Consider the following 21,326-nt stretch of genomic DNA (forward strand, 5'->3'; position numbering starts at 1 on the left):
ACTTTTCAATCCACGATCCATTTGAGACTAAAATTCTAAAGAAGTTCTCACCCAAAACAACCCACAATGAAGAGCTAGAACTTTTAAATCCAATCCATTTGATAAAAAATCTTAAGTTCTCACCAGAAAAGCAATTCCAAATAAGCAAGATAACACAGAGAGGACATGTACCATAAGCTCTCTTATTACATAAATGCATGCATATGTATTACTCTGAATTCAGATACCTTAAGTCTATTAATTTGAATGCAGATACCTTGAGTTGATAAGAGAAGCACAATAGTTTAAAATCTACATATACACACACAGATTGTAAACTTGCAAGCACACATGGATGATTACAAAGCACTGTTCACCGTTTAAAAGGGGAAATAAAAAACTTGCAACAACCTGTCTGAAGCACATAGCAACAACCTGCCTGCGAGAATCACCTTCACATGACCTGCAACAACCCTCAGCAACCTTCACACTTCTTGTTCTCAAACTTTCAAAACCCTACATGGGTTCGGACGATCCACCACACACACAAAAAACAAAAAACAAAAAAAGCAAGGCCGATCCACCCAAAAAAAAAGACAGAAAAAACTAAGGGGGAAACTTTAGGCTGTAGTCAGTACTAGCGACTTGTTCTCCTTGGTCGACGAAAGTAAAATGAAAGAAGAAAATGAGGATAGGATTTTAAAAACTAGTGCTTTTATGTAAAGCAGTAAAGAGAGGATGGAAGAAAAGATTAAATGATAAAATTAGTGAGAAAGACTCTTCATAACTGAAGACATCATCTTAAATAGCAAATCCATCATCCCCATCCCAGCCCCCAACCACACCCACACCCACACCCACTATATATATATATATATATATATATATATATATATATATATAGAGAGAGAGAGAGAGAGAGAATTAAAAGAAGGAAAAGACAGTAAAACCACTTGAACTAACATAACTAACATCTTCCTAAGCCCGACATGTTTTCAAATCCCAAGTACACTGTCCTTGCTCACTGCTTTGACTTGAAAGAACAATTCTATCACTATAAAAACAAGCACAAGAAGCACGCAAGTCTCCACCTCCACACAACCTTGGAGAGAGTCAGAATATGTTTCAGAAACCGTTCAATCCATCGACATGAACCTACTTATGTACTCTGATGTTGGGTGAAGATCCATTTAGAAACTTATATCCAATTTATCTCTACAAAGATTAAGATCATGAACAAATCATACCTACAAAAAATTCTTAAAACAATGGGGAGAAAAAGGCATTGGACTAAGAGAACTGTGTTCCCTATTTCAGAGGTTAGACCATCTATCTCATGAAGTGTGGGAAAACCAGTATTACAAATTTTGAATGCGAGTTGAAATCTATTCCTAGTCCTACAGATATACTTGTTCTTTCAAAAAGGTAACAAGGATGAAAGTCTTCCAGAATAATGGGACTAGGGAATGATTATATGATATGTCCATATCCTCTTAAAAATGTCCGGTATAAGTTTTAACTTTCAATGGACTAGCATAAAGTGGATAATAATGTATGCACATATGGTACAACCCTAGTGTATGTAAATGGTTAACAAATACCAAGACACTACAATCACAAAAATGTCCACTAGTTAACCATGAATATTCCAAGACTCATATATCGTTTGTATTTGATAATATGATCTAGGTAGTAGGTGCATGCATATATACCCATTCATTGCATAAAAACGCAATAATAAACAGATTCAACAAAACAAAAGTGGGGGTAATTTTCATTCTCATATTATCTTGCATGATTTGTCGTGAAAACATATTTACAAAGAAAGACTAATCTTACCCGGTGCCCGGTTTAGACTTTAGAGACAGTCTAAAAATGTATACTTTTGAAAAGTATATATTATGTCATGTACGTGATTAAAGAATTGATAGTGATAATGAACATGCTACTTGAAACATGGTGAAGCCATTTTATTCATGAAAACATGATAATATGGATTAACATAAGAACTACATAGATGAACAACATCAATCTAGTGAACAGGACATTCTGTAAGACAAATAATGGAGATAGAGTGCATTCTGACAAACAAAGAACCCGAAAGACTTCAAGAACAGGACTTGGGGTCACAGAAGCCCCAATAGAGATGGCCCTAACATCATCTTTTCATATTGGTGGTTCCATCCCCATCTGTAAATACAATCAATCTAGTGGCCGCAGATACTGGGGTGAACCCCACTTCCATGCGACTGCACAAACATGCACGCATTCATGGAGCCCACAAAAATTGTAAGGATCCATGCAAGGGTCATATGACCCTTGTTACCACAAAATCACATGAATCCCCTGAAAGAGGGGGGCAGGGGGGGAGAATTGATCCATGTGTTCCAATGACTCACGACAGTGTCTTTGCAACTGATTGAATAAAAAAAATTGCAACCAATGTTTGCTAAATAAAATGAAAATAGATAAATCAACTGAAAATTGATAAAACAAAATAAATTAATGAAAATAAAAATATCATAAGATTAGATACAAGGAAAGAAGTGTGTGTGTGTGTGTGTGTGTGTGAGAGAGAGAGAGAGAGAGAGAGAGAGAGAGAGAGTCAATTCATAGTAATTAAGAACTTTAGGGAAGACCAAAAAAATGTTTTGAAGTCATAGAAATAATTACATACAAACAAAATCTCAAAAAAATGTTATATTAATACGGTGAACAAATGCAATTTTATGAAATCTGTAGCGAAGAGCATGAGATCATCGCACATTTTTTCTACTAAAACGGTGAACAATTTCAATTTTATGAAATCTGTAGCGAAGAGCATAAGATCTTCACGCATAAAGTTAAGAAAAAGCAAAAACCAAAGTACGGAATTCAATGGGATTATTTTTTAATTTCCAAATGTCCAAATCATTGAAAGTTGATATTTTGAAATAGGGATTACTGTTGGAACAAGTTTTATCACTTATCACAAAGCAAAAACATGAGCAATTTGGATGTTGCTAGGAGTTAGGAGAGGATATAATGGTTAAGTCCCGCATTAGTTGGTGGGGAGAAGTAGAATTTATTTAAAGAATTTAAGAATGTTACCTCAAATGCATTGAGGTAACAGTGAGCCTGACATTCGGTTATATTTCATTGTGAAAAAGTAACAAACTGAATAATGCATTAAAGGGGTCAATAACTGTTGATCATAATAAAGTTACTACCAAAAATATTACAAGAGAAATTTCAAATGAAAAGCAGATTTCTGTAGACTCATCTGTTACGTGGAAAGCGACCATTTCACCCATTTCAAGAGCCGATAACTAGTTTGGTAACAACCTGACCACACAATCCGTTTTTTGTTGAACAAGGCCAAATTGCCAGTCTAGTTTTTCAAACATCAAGCGACCCAAATAGAGATTAGATAAAAGTAGATTTGAAATAGAGACATTGGTGAAGAAAGGCCACACAACAAGAGATCTTCCATGTGACTGATGAGATTTAGCAAATTACAATTCAACAACATGCACATTTGTCCAATAACAAGAAAATCAAACCCATATGACATAAACAGATAGGCATAGAAACCTGGTTATTGGTGGATATAGTTGTGTAGTTATTATATTATAAGAATAGATAAGGGTAGAAATTTTTTAATCCAGGATGATATCTACAACCAGCTCTGACATATGTAGATATAAGCCATTGATATATGTCCAAATATATGTGTATGTCTATGGGTCTCTCTCTCTCTCTCTCTCTCTCTCTCTCTCTCTCTCTCTCTCTCTCTCTCTCTCTCTCTCTCTGTGTTCTTAAAACACCTGTGCACAACAGTTAGGTGACAGCATAAATTTTGACAGAAAACAATCAACAGATACATAGAGTTTAGACTGTTCTAGTTAACTCATTCACCATCACTTGTTTCCACAACTAACACTTACGTAATACAGCTTACGGTTATCACACTGGACCAGATAGTTTCAAAGCCAATGGTGCAGGGAGACAAGTCACAAAACTATGAGTGCATGGGCAACTGAATAAATGGAATGCCCATATGTGCCATTACCATTTAGTAATATACATAATTGCAGGTTTTAAAGTTATACCACAGAAAATGAGAGTATATACCAAAAGGATGCCATTAAATCTGACCTTTTGACTAGTGACGTATAAAAATCATTACTTAATATTTATACACGATGACAGGAAGCAGTCCAAATAAATCGATACTATTCATGAAGTTTGTAGCTTGAGCTCACAATTTCCCGCTGCCGGTCACCAATAAGCAACTTCAATCTGTATCACCAGCAATGTCATTATGACAAACCATTTGATCAGGCATCACAGGCTGGCTGCTGATAGAGCCATGTATCTGTTTATTCAAGTTCCACAACAAGAGAGTTAAGAGGGTGAATATCGTAGTTTCAGTACAATCAAAAGTTTACTATGTGGCCCCTTGTGCCATTCGGAAAAAAAAAAAAAATTTGTGTGAAAGCTTACTTACTATATGAGATTCAAGAGACACGTCATCATTAGCAGGACCGGTAGATGGCTCTGAAGGTCTGTAAAATAGTAAATGTACTATAGACCGGTCTATAGGATTTGTACCAGTTTCTGTATCTATAAATCCCATACACCTGCAAAGAAGACAGTGTTATAGTGATGGATTTAATTAAGTGGAACACTAGTGAATTGCCCATCAAACAAACATTAAGGTTCATGAAGCACAAAAGTCCATGCTACTGTGTCATACAACTCATAAGCATAGTTTTAAATTTCGTCCGAAATTAGAAATTTCGGATTTCGCAAATTTCAGCCAAAATTTCAAGAAATTCATTTTTTTTTTTTAAATTTAATATTTTTACGCCAAAATGATTATTTTATTTTATTTTATTTTTGCCGGATTTAGGCAGAAATTTCGGTTTCGACCTTGGCCGAAACCGAAGTTTAAATCCATGCTCATAACTACTGTCCATGTTTTCACGTTACAGCACTAACAAGAAACAGATGCTAATTTTAACTGAATATTTGCGCAATACTCTTACTATGATGATTCAGTAGTGAACAACAATGCCTTCTTGTTTGCATCATAAAAGTGTGAAAATAAAAACCATCATCTAATTGTTTTTGTTATGTGATGGATCCTAAAAAAGCTATAAAATGAAACTCTGAATAAACACCTTAATCAGAGACCATTCATAAATCTTCTTCTTTCTTCTCCTCCTGAATCCTCTCTTGTCTTTTTTTGTTCTAAATCCCTAAGTCTCCTTCTCTAAATCCATACCCTTGTTAGGTTCTTTCTAGTTTCCTCTCATCTTTCTTTATGGTTTAAACTCTCCCTTTCTTTATCTTTTGGAACCCCCCCCCCCCCTCCACTCCATTCTAGGCGTTGTTTTCCTTCTCTCTATCCGTTGTATTTCATGGCCTTTGTGTTGTTCTTCAAGGTGCACACCAAGTGTTTGGTAAAATGTAGAAGAGAGGTGCGGTGCCTTGAGAGCACTCTTTTCGTTGCAAGTTGAAGGCCTTCGGCATCAACTTGAGGGGAGGGGTGTTGAAGGCCTATGTATTGCCAAGGATGAAGTGTTGTCTTGTTGTCGGTGGTTGTTTTGTTGTCTTGTTCCTCTTCGTTGGTCTAGTGTTGTCATGTTGTTGCCGCGTTGTATTATCGTGTTGTATTGTTGTCGTTTCCGCATGATGTAGTTTCGCCTTCCTTGTTAGTTTGGTTACCTTTATGGTTGTTCCTTTGCTGGTGGTTATTCTTCCTATTATGTTTTGTCTTCGTCTTCATGTTGATGTAATATCGTCCTCCTTGTTGGGTTGTTGTGAGGTTTTCCTCGTTGGTTCATTGGTTGGTTGGGTAGTTTCTTCTTCGCATTGTTAGTTGCTTCTTCACATTGTTAGTTGTTGGTTCTTCATGTTGTTAGTTGTTTACTTCCGCTTGGTGTGTTGTCGGTGACTGCAGTTGATGTCCTTTCACTATTCTTCATGTTATTGGTTAGTGGCTCCTTCTATTGGTTGTTGGCTGGTTGGTTGTTTGGTTGGCTTGTTGGTTGGTCTTTGGAGTGATTCATTTTATGTTGTTCACCCTTTTTTGTTGGTGATTTGTTGGTCGGTTGGTGGCTTCTTCGCACTTGGTTGGTGGTTTGTGTGCCCTATTGGTTGTTGGTTTGGTTGTGGTTGGTTGTTAGTCTGTTGGTTGGGTTGGTTGTGATTGTGGTTGGCTTGATGCTTCTTCGCCTTATTGGTTGATTCCTTCCGCTTGGTGTTGTCGGTGGACTCGGTTTGCAAGTCTCGTTTATTGGTGCTTCTACACGTGTGTAGTTGCCTTGGCGTAGTTTTACGCCCTTGTCACTGTTGTAGTGGTTTGCGTTGGAATCCACGTTGTTGGTGGCTATATGCCCTGTCGTTCGCGTTGCATTCAGCTTTATTGTTGGTGGTGGCTATATGCCTTGTCATTAGCGTTGCTTTCGGCCTTGTTGTTTGTGGCTATATGCCCGGCCGTTTGCGTTGCATTCGGCTTTGTTGCTAGTGGTGGCTATATGCCCGATCGTTAGCGTTGCTTTCGGCCTTGTTGTTGTAAGTGATTATATGCGCGGTCATTGGCGTTACTTTCTTCCTTGTTGTTGTCCAGGCAACGTACTGTTTGGCTGTAGTTGGTTGGTTGCTTCTTCCGGGCGACGTCCTATTTGGCCGTCATTGGTTGGTTGCCGTGCGCCCCTTTGTTGAGCGCTAGTTGTTGATTGTTGTTGTGATGGGCTGATTTTCTATCGCCCTGTTTGTTGGTCTGTTGTTGGTTCTTCCCACCTTTCTGGTGGTTGGAGGTCTTCTATTGGCACCTCAGCTGATGTCTCTGCAAGTGCTAATTCTTTGTTGTTCACAATGCGCACCTTCGGCGTGCTAATTTTGTTCGAGGCTCGTTGATATCCTCGTTGAGGCGCTTCTGTTTGATCTTTGTTGGCATGCAGCTTCGTTCGTTGTGTTAAGATTCAGATTGAGGCCCTGTTTTGATCGCTCTCATCATCATGCTGATTCAAGGGGAGCTGGTCCTTTTTTGCTCGCCATTGATCCCGTTGTTGTACTCTTGTGGTCGTTGCTATCTTTATTATGTTTTTCATTATGTATTCACCACACTCACTTGAGGGGAAGTGTTGTACCAAGCTGGCTGTGTGTACGGGTATTTTAGTTGTTGTTGTAGTTTTCTTTGTAGTAAGCTGGAGTTCCATAGTATATACACTCCAGCTTGAGGGGGAGTGTTGTACCAAGCAGGTTGTGTGTATGAGATGATTATCCTTTTTTTGTTGTATGGGTTTTATAGTTGTGTTTGTATGGGTATTGTAGCTTTCTTTGTACCAAGCTGGAGTTGAATAGTATATACACTCCAGCTTGAGGGGGGTGTTGAATAGTGTGTTAGGATAGTTTAGTCATTACTTGTAGTATGAGGGGTTTGTAGTCTTCGTACAAGGTTGCCCTACTTTGGGCCTATATATACATCATTATACATCATTTACATATGAGGACTCCTTAGTGGGGAATCCTCACCTTCTCCCTACTCTTCTTCTTCTCCTCCTCTCATCCTCATCTCTTAACAACATAAATATATAATACAAGTTTTGAGAGAGAGAGAGACATTCAACTCTCTCATCTCTTTCTTCTCCAGCTTTCTTCTCTTTTCTCTCTTATCAATGTTCTATAGGAAATCACGAACATAGAAACAAGAAATGCTGATCCTGCCTCAAAGAAGCATAAAATCCCACCAAATGAATATACCTATGTGAAACAACCAGTCACTCCAAAAGCTTAAGTTGTTGGAGATGGCGTTATTTAATCTTTTATACTAACACTCCCCCCTCACGTGTGCCCCCTCTTTTTTAGGGTTGGACTACACATGGCACATGCAGCCCCTCTTTTTGGGTTGGCCATTGCATGTCGATTTTTAATATCAAAGAGTTTTTAACTCAGGACCTTTGCTCTGATACCATGTGAAACAACCAGTTACTCCAAAAGCTTAAGCTGTTGGAGATGGCGTTATTTAATCCTTTATACTTTAACAACCTGCAAGTGTAAAAATAGATCAAAGGCATGCACAAGCAAAATCGAGCACCCAAGACCATATCCCTCAAAGTTCTGTAGGAAATCATGAAACAGAAAGACAAGAAATGCTGACCCGGTCTCAACAAATTATCAAATCCCACCAAATGAGTATACCTGCATGTGCAAAAGTAGGCCAAAGGGATGCACAAGCAAACACATGCTACTGGGATACTGGCTCAGTATATTGATTATTAATTTACTTTGGCATTACACCAGAGTTAAATTTTATTCTTGAAGCTTCTTTTTTGTGAAAAAACACATATAATGTATAAATCTAACTCTACTTCTGTGACCACAACCATAAATTAGCAACTCTATTAGCAGAAGCTTGCACTTTCTGGTCTCTTCAAAACACACTTTACTAGAATAAGCAACTAACTATCAGGTCAGTAAAATGACAAATGGAATAAATCTTCCATGTGAAGAATAGAATATTCCAGACATGGTTTCCAAAGTGCAGGAAAAAGAACAGCAAAGTGCACAGTTAAGAACATCACAACCAAAAAAGTACTCCATAATAAGATCAGTGAAATTAGAAAGCATACTGAGACTGGTCGTACTTATTTGATGCTTCTGTCGCTGCAACTCCACTTTTACCTTTGCCTTCTCTGACATTAACGTCTGTGTTACAAAAATTGTGCCTTTGTTCAGCACTTCTAGCCAAACGATACAAGCTATCTCGTATACACAGCTTTGTTCTAATGTCCAACTGAAATCAAGAAGGTTTAGCTCAGTCAGGTTCATAAGCGCACATGCCCAGTAACATTTAAGTACATAATTCATGTATGTGCATGTATACGCATATGTGTGTAGGGGCATGTGCTAATTCCATCCTTTTCAAATTAGAAGTTCCTGAAAGTTACTTTTCCTAGAGAATCTTATTTCCCACTACCCATGAGATATGCATACAGGAGAAAATGTTTGGAGCTAGGGCATTCCAATTAACTAAAGGGAAAAATTTTATTTACTTTTGCTTGCATACATGTAACCCCCCATGCACATGTTCAAGGAGGAGCAGATTATACATGCTACAAAAGGAAAAAGGTTTAGACCCTTTAATCATCGAAAGGGGCCCAAATAATGTGCTTGTAGCTTTGTAGGTATAGGCATTTGTGATATCTTTGTATGTTTACGTACACATTAAAACATGCATATATGTTATGATGCAGAACATCCTTCATCCTTGCAAAGAGTTTTGGTCAAGTTTTTTCTGTTATTTTATGAAATAGGATAATTTCAATAGGAGATTACAAAGTAATAACTTAACTTTTGGTAACACTCGTTAGTTTAAAAATCCTAGAAACATAATTGGATTGTATGCAAAGTTTCCGGTTTCGGTTTCAATACATGTTTTGGTCTTGACTCGTGATGGAAATAAAACATGTCAGTTTGAGATGGAAATTTCAGTGGAAATCATGTAAAATCATAGGAACATATCAAAACATATGCAAATGACGAGCATTTAAGATGAAACTTCATGAAGTACTAGAATCAGTAGAAAATACACACAACCATTCAAAAAAAAAGTAGAAATACACACTCAAAAACCATTGCATAAGCGAAAAAAACGCCATAATGGTTTAACAACATTGTGGGGGCACATCTGATAATTCAAGACACTATATTTCACATGTAATTCATATCAATATTTATACATAATACATACACCAAATTTCTCATACAATTCATATAAAATAATTATGTAACACAATGATATAGTATACTATTAATACACTTATTGTTTTGGTTTCGGTTTGTATTTCGCAGGGATGAAAACAGAAATATTTTAGTCATTTTGTGCTGCTCTCGGTGGAAATTTAAACCATGGTTATATAATAGTAATTGAGTTTTAAAGAGGATTCAAGTCCTTTTCCATAGTTTCTAAGTAGGTTCTAAAAATAAAAGAATCTGCAACCATAGGAAGGTCTCATCAAGTCCTTCCATATGGCCAACGATCTCTTTGAAGTAGTCCTAAGTTTGATAACACTGTAGGAATCACATTCAACAGTCAACAGTCCTAAATTTGATAATGCTGAGTCGCATTCAATGATCAACAGGTTCCAAAGGTGCATGGACCAGAATCTGATAATACATATGGGCAATCACCTCTGCACCATTGAAGTCCTCAACAACTATCGGGCTCGAGAAAGCGAGCTTGACTCCTACAGATGCCACCTACTCCTGCCAACCCGGTTGAGGCTGGAGCCGTCAAGGTTCAGCTTCACAAGAACCAAAGGAGAAGGGGCCATCTGGGAGTCGTGATATCTCTATTCCCATGACTCGGTCCCTAATAGTTCCACATATGTCTAAGCTCAAAGATAGAAATATTGATCTTGAAAACAATCGCCCACTGTATCATGAGACTAAATATACTCTCAATAAAATAAAAAAATATTCTCAATAAGCGCAGCTATAGATTTTTCTAGTCATCGAACACCTTTCTATTCGTATTCCCCCAAGCCGGCCAAGGAGAAAAGGCCAAGCCACAATCAAATCAACAATTGATTGCGACATCACCCACATGAGGAGAGAGATCAGCACAAAGGACCTAATAGATGGTCAAAGTGTCAACATAGCACATGGATCAAGGCCTCAAGGGTTGATGAACACCCGCCTCCGATGGATAAAGACGGTCAACTGTCACAACCTTATTTAGGCAACTGATCCATTAGAATGTAATGATCCAAGACAATTGGGATTAGAACAAAGACTATAGGATGGAACAACATCATCTCCCTTCAACGCCAACTTGGTATAGAGGGACTTCAAAGGAAAAAAAAATTGATGAGATCCATCCATTTCCAAATACAACCATCCGCTTCAACTCTCCTAATATAGACCACATCAAGCCTTGCCACCATATCCACTTGCCAAAAAAATAAATTAAAAACCCTACAAAAAGGGACGGGCCATGAGACAATTAAAAAAAACCTACAAAAAGGGATGGACTATGAGAGACTCTCCTCCCTAATCACATAGGAACTTTACACACTGGCACCTTTCTCCATGACCATCCTAAAGAGGCAAGAAAAAATGATCTTCAACGAACAATGACCGCACCAAGGATCATGCCATAGCTTGATTTTTTTACGTTTCCCAATCCAGACCCTAAATCTAATATCTCCAAGAAGGCATCTCAAAGCTGAAATATATCTCTCTAACCCATGATGTTGAGCCTAAAGCATGTCTACTACCCTTGGCTCAACGGCCCCACACTTTTAGCAATGATGGCTCTCCAAGTATAGTCTGTGTCAACCCCAAATCTCCAAATCTCGAAGGGCCTTGTTCATATCTATGAGTCTTCACCTTTGACTAGCAGGCAGTGTCCAAATCAACCACGTGAAACTTCAGTGCCTCTCCCTTATTGTTCAATTTTTATTTTTATTTTGAAATAGTACCGAATATTTGGATCATACTAGCATGGATATGGAAGAGAGAGACAAAACATAGGTAAGTTGGCCATCGTAGACTTTTAACAATTGTGATACCGCCACCAAGGAAAAGGACTCACTTATGGTCACCTCAAACATTCTATCTGTGAACTCGTCGACACTAACACCCATTACATCAGGAAGTTGATATGATGACCGGACACTGCCTCATTGCACATAAGAACAACCTTCATATGGTGCACTGGTCCACTAATGCCCTACAGAATAAAAGGGTGTCATCCTCATACTAATGCTAGAGATCTGGAACTCAGGAGAATTCACCCTAAATGTCTCCATCAAATCACCTTGCATGCCTTTAACATTAATCAACTGATGGCTTCCACTACCAAAGTGAAAAAGAATGGAGAGTAGGCCCCCTGAAGAAGCCCACAAGAAACAAAAACTAAATTCTTTGGAAATCTCTTCACCAAAACAAAAAAACCAATGCCGACGAAATACATCTTCTCCTCTACCTCCTCTATCAGTCCCCGGACCCCATATACACATCATATAATCAAGGGAGCCCCATTCCAGTAGGTCATTCGCATTCCCTATACCGATTTTGTTCAAGATTCCATGCTTTCGACTCTTAAGCTACAAGAATATGCATTCATGAGCAGTCAACGCCCAATCCAAGATCTGATTATTAGAGCACTTGGGACTTTGACATAAGTTGACCCAAGATAAGGCCTTTGCAATAGTCTTGTAAATGCTTCCCACCAAGCTGATTTGGCATCCTTACTAATCACTATCTTGACTAATCACTATCTTTTTCGTAGTAGTATCCCATAGCCTATATTCTTTCACCCCTTTCTCAAAGCTAATTACTACACACTGCTTATACTTAACATCTAGCATGCTCCTCTGTGCACTCGGCATATGCACACAAGCTGGGCATCTAAATATATGAAATATAGAGAGATCAACAGAGTTTCTAGTGCATACCTCTTCCAGAAGTTTGAAGTCAATTGTTGTAGATGGAGATCAATCTATCATGTTGTAGATGGAGATCAATCTATCAAGTAGCACGCCATAGCTACTGCATTCGTCCAAAATGTCTTTGACAGATTTGCATTGAGCCTCATAGCCCTAGCTCTCTCAATACCTTTTAGCTACTGCATTTTCTTTAAACTATTAATTTTGCATGCCTCAATCTTGTGAATGAGATCTCCATTTGGATCATGGTTGTTTTAATTCAAAAAGATGAGATCATCTTGCCAGTCGATCTCGTAAGTTATTTATGTTAAGGTAAGTAATAATTACATATAACAATCCAAGTTAAGTAAGTTGCATTTATGTTAAGACATATTATATTAAGTATATTATGAGATCATATAATATTTAGGTAAAGATAAACTCATAATATACTAAAAATGACGGTGGTTTATAGCCTCTTTCTAACAACAATGTTTTGGGCCCCCATGTGTGGCATGTGGACATGATCGGGTTCGTGATCAACTGTCAACTAGAAGTCCGTACCTTCAGAGCTGACACAACCTAGATTGGATACGCATAGCCCCTTGATCCATCAGGCCTTATTTAAATATCGCCAAGAAACCTAAAATGTTTATTTTTGCAGCATCCCCCCCACCTACCAAAAAAAAATCTCACGGATGGGATTTCCATTCGGCATGGGACTTTCACCATGTGGGTAACCCATGATTAGGGGTGTAAATGGATATTCGGAAATTCGATTACCGTCCGCATCCAAATCCGTTTAAAGCGAATATTATCCGAATCCGTTTCAAGCGGATATTATCCGAATCCGTTTATGAGATATCCGGCTCTTAGCGGATGCGAATCTGGTAAATGGTATATCTAATCCGTTTAACATCCGAATCCGAGAAGTAAATCCTTTTTATTTATTATTAATAATATCATTAATATTTATTTTTAGTAATGACACACTATCTTTTGTTTCTATAAGAAAAGTGAATATTCTTTTTAGAAAAAATAAAATAAAAACAAAAATAGCCCAAACCCATTCCATCAAAATAACCCAAACCCATTCCATCATATTAAAAAAAAGGAAAAACCCAAAGACCACTACCAACACTATCATCCATCCCCATCGCCTCCCTCTCTCTCTCTCTGCCTTTGTTTTAAAAGGAAGAAGAGGATCTCATATATTTTAGGGTTTGAGAGTTAATTTTGTGAAGAGAACGTAGAGGTCTAGTTTTAGGGTTTGGAAAATTCATTCGAGTAAGTAGGAGAAAAAAGATAAAGTGCTGCAATAAAATGTTCGAATTTACCGGATAAACGGATACGGATAATATCCGAATTCGAACAATATCCGACGGATACGAATTCAGTAATAGATATTAAATATCCGTCGAATCCGAATCCGAATCCGAATTCGGATAGTGTATACTGTAATCGAATTCGGATATAGCCATATCCGCTCCGAATTCGATCCGTTTACACCCCCATGATGGTCTACAAGATAAAGGGCCTTGATTAGACAGACAAAAATGTCCACATCCCACACTTTTTTTTATTCATTTTTATATATATATTCAGTAGGTTATAAGGATTTGCCTGACTCAAGCGAGTCAAGGGGGTACTCAGTTGAGCCGAGCCAACTCGGATTTCAGTGGAGAATTTTTGTCCTGCACCCGCATTTTGAAACACTGGCTAGGATCAACATATGTTTTAGAAAATAGTTGTGCAGAGTATTTATAGTTGTTCTGTGTACATTTTTCAGTGTTTGATGAAGGATATGATTTTTTTTCTTTCATTGTGATACTCAATGTCTATGTTGTATGCTGCTACACGTTTTTTTTTGGGTGTCATGCTACCATAGCAGTAAGTTCTCATGTTCTTTGATGGAATTTCAGATTGTTAGATTCCTACAGTTAGACTAAGACTAGCATTTGCTATTCCATTGAACATATATTGTTCGAGTATTTTTTTCAGAATGCTTCTAGTACTCAATTCAAGCTTCTGATGGAATTCTTCCAGCATCATGTTATATGTTACATGTATGAATTGTGCATAATAGGTTTCACAGTTAAAATTTTGGTGCTCTATCGATGTAACTACATTCAAAAGCTTCTAGAAGCATCGATTATACCTGTTCTATAACATCCTGAAGTGGCCGACATGTTGCTTCCAGCGAGATTTCACCAGACAACACAGAACCCATGAAAGAACTCTCTTGTACAGTTGACGAATCTACTTCTACTGCTGGGAGTTCCATGCCAGTCTCCTCCACTTCACTGTCGCCTCCAACTTCCTCTTGGGCATGATGGGTTTGCCTCTGAACAGGAGTTTGATTGGTGAATGTACTTTGCGATGTAAAATTCTCTTGCTGGTTCTCAGTTGTCAATTGGGCGCGTATCTCCTTTCGTTGACGTAACTTCTCTATCTTTTCCTTTCGTTGACGTAACTTCTCTATCTTTTCCTCTGGGGTCATAGTCGAGACTTTATAAGAAAGAGGGTGTTCACTTCTCTTTTCAGAAGTCACACAGGATTGTGTTGCTGGGGTTGGACGTTGATGCATAGAAGGACTGTACTCTAGGTTCATATAAGGAGTAAACGTGTGAGGGTACCTCGAGGAATTAGGTTCCCATAATTGCTTTTGAGAAGGAAAACTTTGTGGAACTGACAGTGGAGAAGTAGGAAGTTTTTGGTTTGCAAATTTCCGCACGGGACCATGACGCTGCAAACAAGTGCCACTTAAACACTCCGAAGATCGATATTTTCTTTTTCCTTCTGATTGACTCTGGCTCTTTGACTGCTCACTAGGCATATTGACCTGTCACAGGATAATACACTGAATTATGAAAATCAAAGAATCTAAGCAGAGCATGTTTAAAATAGGTATCTTACCAATGATTTTCTCACATTCATAGTGTACACAAATTGTCAAACGACCAATTACTCCAAAAGCTTAAGCTGTTGGAGATGGCGTTATTTAATCTTTTATACTTTAACACTCCCCCTCACGTGTGGCCCCTCTTTTTTAGGGTTGGCCTACACATGGATTTTTAATATCAAGGAGTTGTGAACCCACGAACTTGTTCTGATACCATGTCAAGCAGCCAATTACTCCAAAAGCGTAAGCTGTTGGAGATGGCGATATTTAATTCTACAAGTATATGTTTACAGAGGATGGTTTCATTTTGAACCATATGTCTACATCGAGATTCTGAGAACTAGAATGGCTAGTCCTAGATTGACATTATTAAAAACTTCTTTAATGATAAGACTATTGAGACCAATACTGAGTCAAGGAAATTTTGTTAAATGAAAAGAACAGGTCATAAAAGTACCACATCACTGCCCTGATATCCAGTCAAACTACTTCCATGGCTCATCTCAGTCACTGGTGTTATTTTCATCTTATCCCCTCCATCATACCCATGTGACTGCAAAGAAAGAAGAACTTAAGATGCTTTTAATCCTTGTTAATAGTAAAGCATAGATTCATCTGTCTTCTGAGACAAATAAATTAACAATGCCATATGAATGTTTTACCCATGGTTTTAATATCAAAATTTAGGATTTCAGATGGGACCAAAATTTAAAACCTAGACCGAATTTTAAAAAAATTCTGAGACAAATAAATTAACAATGCCATATGAATGTTTTACCCATGATTTTAAATTTTGGCCGAAATATCGAAATTTAGGATTTCAGATGGGACCAAAATTTAAAACCTTGACCGAATTTAAAAATTCCGGCCGAAATTATAAGATTTTTACCGAAAGTTTGTTTTCGGCTGGGGCCGAAACTGAAACCGAATTTTAAACCTTGGTTTTACCAACCTGATCTTTCAATGCAGATTCCCCATCATTTCCAGCATCACCGTCCCACCAATTGGCATAAGTGCCGAAACAATGACTTGCAGGATCATGAGCATTGGAGGTCCAATAACTATCCTTTAAAGTACTGGAAGCATTTTTTGTATCGCAATCAATTAACGGATGTTGATCACCAGGCATAAACTTCATATCAGTTTCATGATATTTTGATGTAATTTTCAATGCATTTGACTCTGAACATGAAGATCTGAACCCTAACTTAAAATCATCTTCGGGGCCATCAATTCCATGTGAAGAAGCTGAAAACCATGATAGTTCATTGGCAGTACTAGTACTCCCCTGCCCAAATGTGGAATCACAATTTCTGCAAAATCAAATCATATGAAACTGTGTCACAAATATCATTCTCGGGAATTTACCGGCAAGAAAAAATCATGGGATGTATTAAAAAAAAAAAAATTCGGGTTTATATGGGGAAAAAACAATAAAAATAAAATTATTTAAAAATATATAAAATTTAAGAAAAAACATAAAATAAAAATATTGGGATAATATCACGATATTATCATGATATTTTATGATATAAATGAAAATATCACTACATTTTAAGAACTCGGGATTATTTCGGGATTTTGTAATTTTATCAAAATTTCGGGATTTTGTCGTTTTATCAGTTTATTAAAAACTGCGATATTTTGAAAATATCGGAGATATTTGTGACATAGATATTAACCACCTGAACATTCTGTCGACATCCTCAAAATTGCCGATATCAGGCCAACCATAATCCAAAAGATCACTGCTCTTTTTGCTCTCATGTTCGTTTCCAAAAAACTCGAGATCATCTGTACAGAAGTCATTGGCAACTGTATCCACATTGCTACTTTTGAAGCAATTATCAGATATTTTGGAATCTTCAGAACCTAAACCAGTTGCGACGTTGATACAGTTACTATCACCATTATCATTAACATGAGGCCATGAACCGTTCTCCAACATTTGAGCCATCCCATCCTTTAGAGTAGAATGGAAAGTGGTCTCCTTTCCCTGGAAAACATTTTTAGAGGCGGGCTTTCTGTCGTCTGTGCTTCTTCCAACAGCATTTGCTATCTCATGCCTTGACTTCTTATGGCAATCACCTACACAATCATTGATGTGTTCACCACCAGGATGAGGAACTATATGATCATCACTCACACCAAACTTATCCCACACGATGTCTTCAAGCTGGAAAATCAATTAACAACGTTAGCTGAAAGTACCGCATATGTATCATCAACAGTCCAAAATGCAATATCCGTAAAATAATAAAGAAAGCATGATCAAAATTATCCCATAATTACTTATCAAGGACAATTAGGTAATTTCGGAACAATTATCAAGGATGTTCATTGAAAACATCATAATAGGATTCATTGTTGTTCAAATGAACATTCTCGGAACAGTGAACTGACCCTGTGATTCGAGATTGGGGCTAGAGTGATTGGAAAAGAGTTGGCTAATCCGGTCAGAAAACTCGCATTTGGAGAGGAAGCGAGAACCTATTATTTTAGAGAAGATGTATGCGGGCAAAGGCGAAATAGTAGGCCTAAACATAAAATTTGGAAATGAGCTGGATATAAACCTTCAATGATAATTACAGAACCTTTAAGCATGTTGTTAGATGTATGTTTATGTCATGCATATGCCTAAGGGCATAGTGGTCATTTGTAATATTCTCTCTTTATATAAATACATAAGTGAGGGGGAGTTTTCCCTAACTCAGTATTCTCTTCTCCTCTCTTTGTCTTGACATGGTATCAGAGCCCTAGCGTTGTGACCCCTGAGGACCACCATTGGCTTCCACCCAAAACCCTAACTCCTCCATCTCCCTTCCTCTCTCACTGCCACCCCCTACCACATCACCCTCATGACCCCTATGGTTGACATCCTCTTCAATCTCTCCTTCCTTACGTAGGATTGAACCAAGAAGATAACGAAAGATATCCCTCTTAGGAGCCTCTTGTCCAGTCATATTTACTACATCCTCGCCCCGCCTCTTTACATTACTAAAGTTGCACTCCTTATACTCAGTCTAAAACCTTTGGATTCCAAAGTAGCTCTCCATAACTCTAACTTAGCATTAACTCCTGCTTAGGTTTCGTCACCACGCCACCTCGTCCTGGATACCCTCCTGAAAAGAAAGTCCAAATCGTTTCACCTTCCGCATTCCTAAGAAGATCACCCATCACAGCAAGACTTGGGTTCCCCAAGCTTGATCCATCAAAGTTTAGCTTGAGGAAGCCCGAAGAAGGAGACCAACTTGGAGACATGACGTCATTCCGGATACCCATGGAACACACCTCCTTCCATCTGTACCATAAATCATGAGACGAAACAAATTGGAAGGAAGGAAGCGCCCTGACCCAAGAAATGGCTAGGCCAATTACCATAGAGAACACGAATTGCGGACGCTTGGCAACCCCTTCAAAGATTCTAACATTTCTTTCTTTCCAAAGGGATCAAATCGTAGCTAAAAAGGACATGTTCCACATCACTACCTCTCTTCTTCCAAGGAACAAGCAACCAAGAGTCAAGAACAAGCCCCAAATGAGCGGGAAATGCCCAAGAAATACCAAATCTCTGAAGAAGCTTGCACCAAACCTCTCTAGCAAACTTAGAGTGGAGGAGCAAGTGATCCACTGTTTCCCCAGCTTCCAGGCACAAAGCCCAATGGTGTACTATCAATATATACCGACTATGTAAGTGATTGACAGTCAAAATCTTGACGAGGGAAGCAGTCCAGCCAAAAGCGTGGTACCTTGGGGAAGCTAGATGGTCCACGCTTTAGCTGCAGGCATGGATGACATACAGGGAGAAAGGCGAAGGTAGAATGTTTTGACACTGAAGACCCCTAAACGATTTCATACTATATGTTCCATGTTTGTTTACGAACATTGTGAATGAAATTACTAATAATTGTGAACATAATAGGTCGTACACCATTTGATAGGAGTATTGACCATTATAGATCATTATTAGGATCGTGTTCGACAAGATCTTTGTTATAAGATATTATTCACATTAATATTTTTTGACTATAAAGTTTATCCAATTTAGATGCGTGCTAAGGTCAATCTTATGATCAATGTTTGCCCGAGTGGGAGAATGTAAGATCTTAAGTGCGCAACCATTGATCATAGATCAACAGTCTAGATTTGAAATTAATATATTTACCCATTGACCCAGTGATCAATAAAGGGTATGAGGGTAATCATTGCATCTTATCCTAAAAAGACATGGATGCTTTAGTGTAACCCTAAGTTTAACTACAATAGGATAAGTAGTTAATAAAACTGCTAGAGTTCTATTATATTTGGAAGTGGAACTCCTACAAGTATATGAGGGGTTAGTCTATGATGTCATGTAACTAACTATAATGTGGTCTTCCCCATCAGAGATCATGTCATCCAGAAAGGCAGTTGAAAATCTAGCCCAGATCGATCATATGCCATGGCCAATCAATGTAAGTTTCTAATCTTCTTTATTCTAGTAATTTGCATGGTCAGATTAGTATAATTTCCAATAAATCTAAAAAATCAATTTGATTTGAACTGTTTATGTGATCATGACATCCTATATCCAAGTGTTCTTCATGAGATTTGAATGCCCTGATCCTAGGTTTACAGGTTGGTCTCTTGATTTCGTGTAGAGGCCCATCAAAGGATCAAGGTGTTGAGATTAGCTACCACCAAGCTTGACTTACTCCACCTTTTGTTAGTTGAAAGCCCGAGTGGCAACTCTCCTACTTATTTCAACCCAATTAATTCCAATCATAGCAATTCATCAGGGACGGAGAATGTGATGGGTAGGCCCTTCATCTAAAACATCGGCTCCTCGAAGCGGCTAAATAAGGTCAAATCCTTTCGATGTAGTTCAACTGCCACTTCATGGAAGTATTCAATCCACAAAATAATAGATACATTTTTTATCTTTTAATTATTGGGAAATGATAGCAGCACACCCATGTTTTGATAATTACACTAACTCATCTTGTCTTTTGTCATTTAAAGAGGTGTCAAAGGTTATTACTTATTACCATTCCCAAAAAAGCTCTCAGTCACAAGATGATTAAAAGATAAAAGATAAAAGACAAAAGACAAGCTGAGTTTGTGCAATTATTAAAACATGGTAGTGCTAATATCAGTAGCCTAACAATTTCATCAATCCATAATCATCAAAAACCCAAATATTTTCCATCTTTTACTAGTTTCATCAATCCATAATCATCAAAATCCCAAACCTTTTTTTTATTTTTTCCTTTCCTTTTACTTGTTTCATGATTTCATCAATACATAATCATCTAAACCCAAAACATCAATAAGAAAAACAGACAAAACAAATTAAATTACCTAAAATCCATATCCAAAAATTGATAAATAACAAAACAAAAATCAAAACTTACCCCATACATGCCCCAATCAGACATTCCTCTAATTTCCTCTATCCCGCACCAAGCGCATACAAAACCTTTAGACAAGATCTCATATTTATCCCCAAAAAAACCCTTCAATCTCCAACCACAGACTCAGAAACCCTAAAAATTAACGGAGCAGTAACAAAACCCTAACCAAACCTCCAAAATCCAAATCAACAGGAAAAAAAAAAAACTCCAATCAATCTTAGGGTTTATCAAATGATTGATTTCAAGCAGAAAAACCACTTCAAACCCTAAAAAAATGCTCAGAGAAAGAGAGAGAAAAATAAAACATTTGATTTGGCTTTTTGGAATTCTAGACTCTTCTTCTCTGTGTGTGTGTGTGTGTGTTTTATTTATTTTATTGGAATAAAAAAAAAAAAGGGTTTGGCACTTTTGACACGTGGCAAGAGATCAAGAGAAGGGCTGAGACGGAGGAAACTCGTGGCGGAGAGAAACGGATAAGATCCGATCAGTTCCTTAAATCTTATTGGTTGCTTTCTCATATCCACCGTAAGATTGACACGTGGCATGTGAACTTGTGGCTGAGAATGCAGGCCGTTTATTGTTATTTCTTTATTCCGGTAATGATATCCTCACCACCTGTATTTTATTTTG

General features: G+C 37.7%; 1 protein-coding gene across 4 annotated transcripts; it reads right to left on the reverse strand.

Moving 5' to 3' along the window:
- Positions 1-3,992: 3,992 nt before the first annotated feature.
- Positions 3,993-21,056, reverse strand: LOC143889560 (protein LNK1-like). 4 transcript variants are annotated; one of them, XM_077393815.1, is made up of 8 exons: positions 20,697-21,053; positions 16,989-17,479; positions 16,256-16,616; positions 15,761-15,856; positions 14,560-15,243; positions 8,601-8,764; positions 4,465-4,601; positions 3,993-4,336 (listed from the first exon to the last, which is right to left on the reverse strand). In XM_077393815.1, the coding sequence occupies exons 1-8, from the start codon at positions 20,718-20,720 to the stop codon at positions 4,299-4,301; spliced, it is 1,995 nt and encodes a 664-aa protein (XP_077249930.1). In that variant the 5' UTR covers positions 20,721-21,053; the 3' UTR covers positions 3,993-4,298. The 4 variants fall into 4 exon arrangements, with proteins under 4 accessions (XP_077249930.1, XP_077249928.1, XP_077249929.1 ...); XM_077393813.1 differs by having other exon boundaries at positions 4,469-4,601; positions 20,697-21,052; XM_077393814.1 differs by having other exon boundaries at positions 4,469-4,601; positions 8,616-8,764; positions 20,697-21,051.
- Positions 21,057-21,326: the final 270 nt, after the last annotated feature.

The sequence above is a fragment of the Tasmannia lanceolata genome, unplaced genomic scaffold, assembly GCF_043159265.1.
Source record: "Tasmannia lanceolata isolate RefF3 unplaced genomic scaffold, GAP_Taslan_0.1 ptg000013l, whole genome shotgun sequence".
Classification (NCBI taxonomy): Eukaryota; Viridiplantae; Streptophyta; class Magnoliopsida; order Canellales; family Winteraceae; genus Tasmannia; species Tasmannia lanceolata.

Excerpts from the sequence above, each read along its gene's own strand:
- LOC143889560 (XM_077393813.1), bottom strand. The coding sequence starts at position 20,720 with ATGTCTGATTGGGGCATGTATGGG. Across the intron at positions 8,765-14,559 it reads TTCAGGATGTTATAGAACAG|TTGGACATTAGAACAAAGCT; the intron begins GTATAATCGATG and ends TCTTGATTTCAG. Across the intron at positions 4,602-8,600 it reads AATAAGTACGACCAGTCTCA|GTGTATGGGATTTATAGATA; the intron begins GTATGCTTTCTA and ends TCTTCTTTGCAG.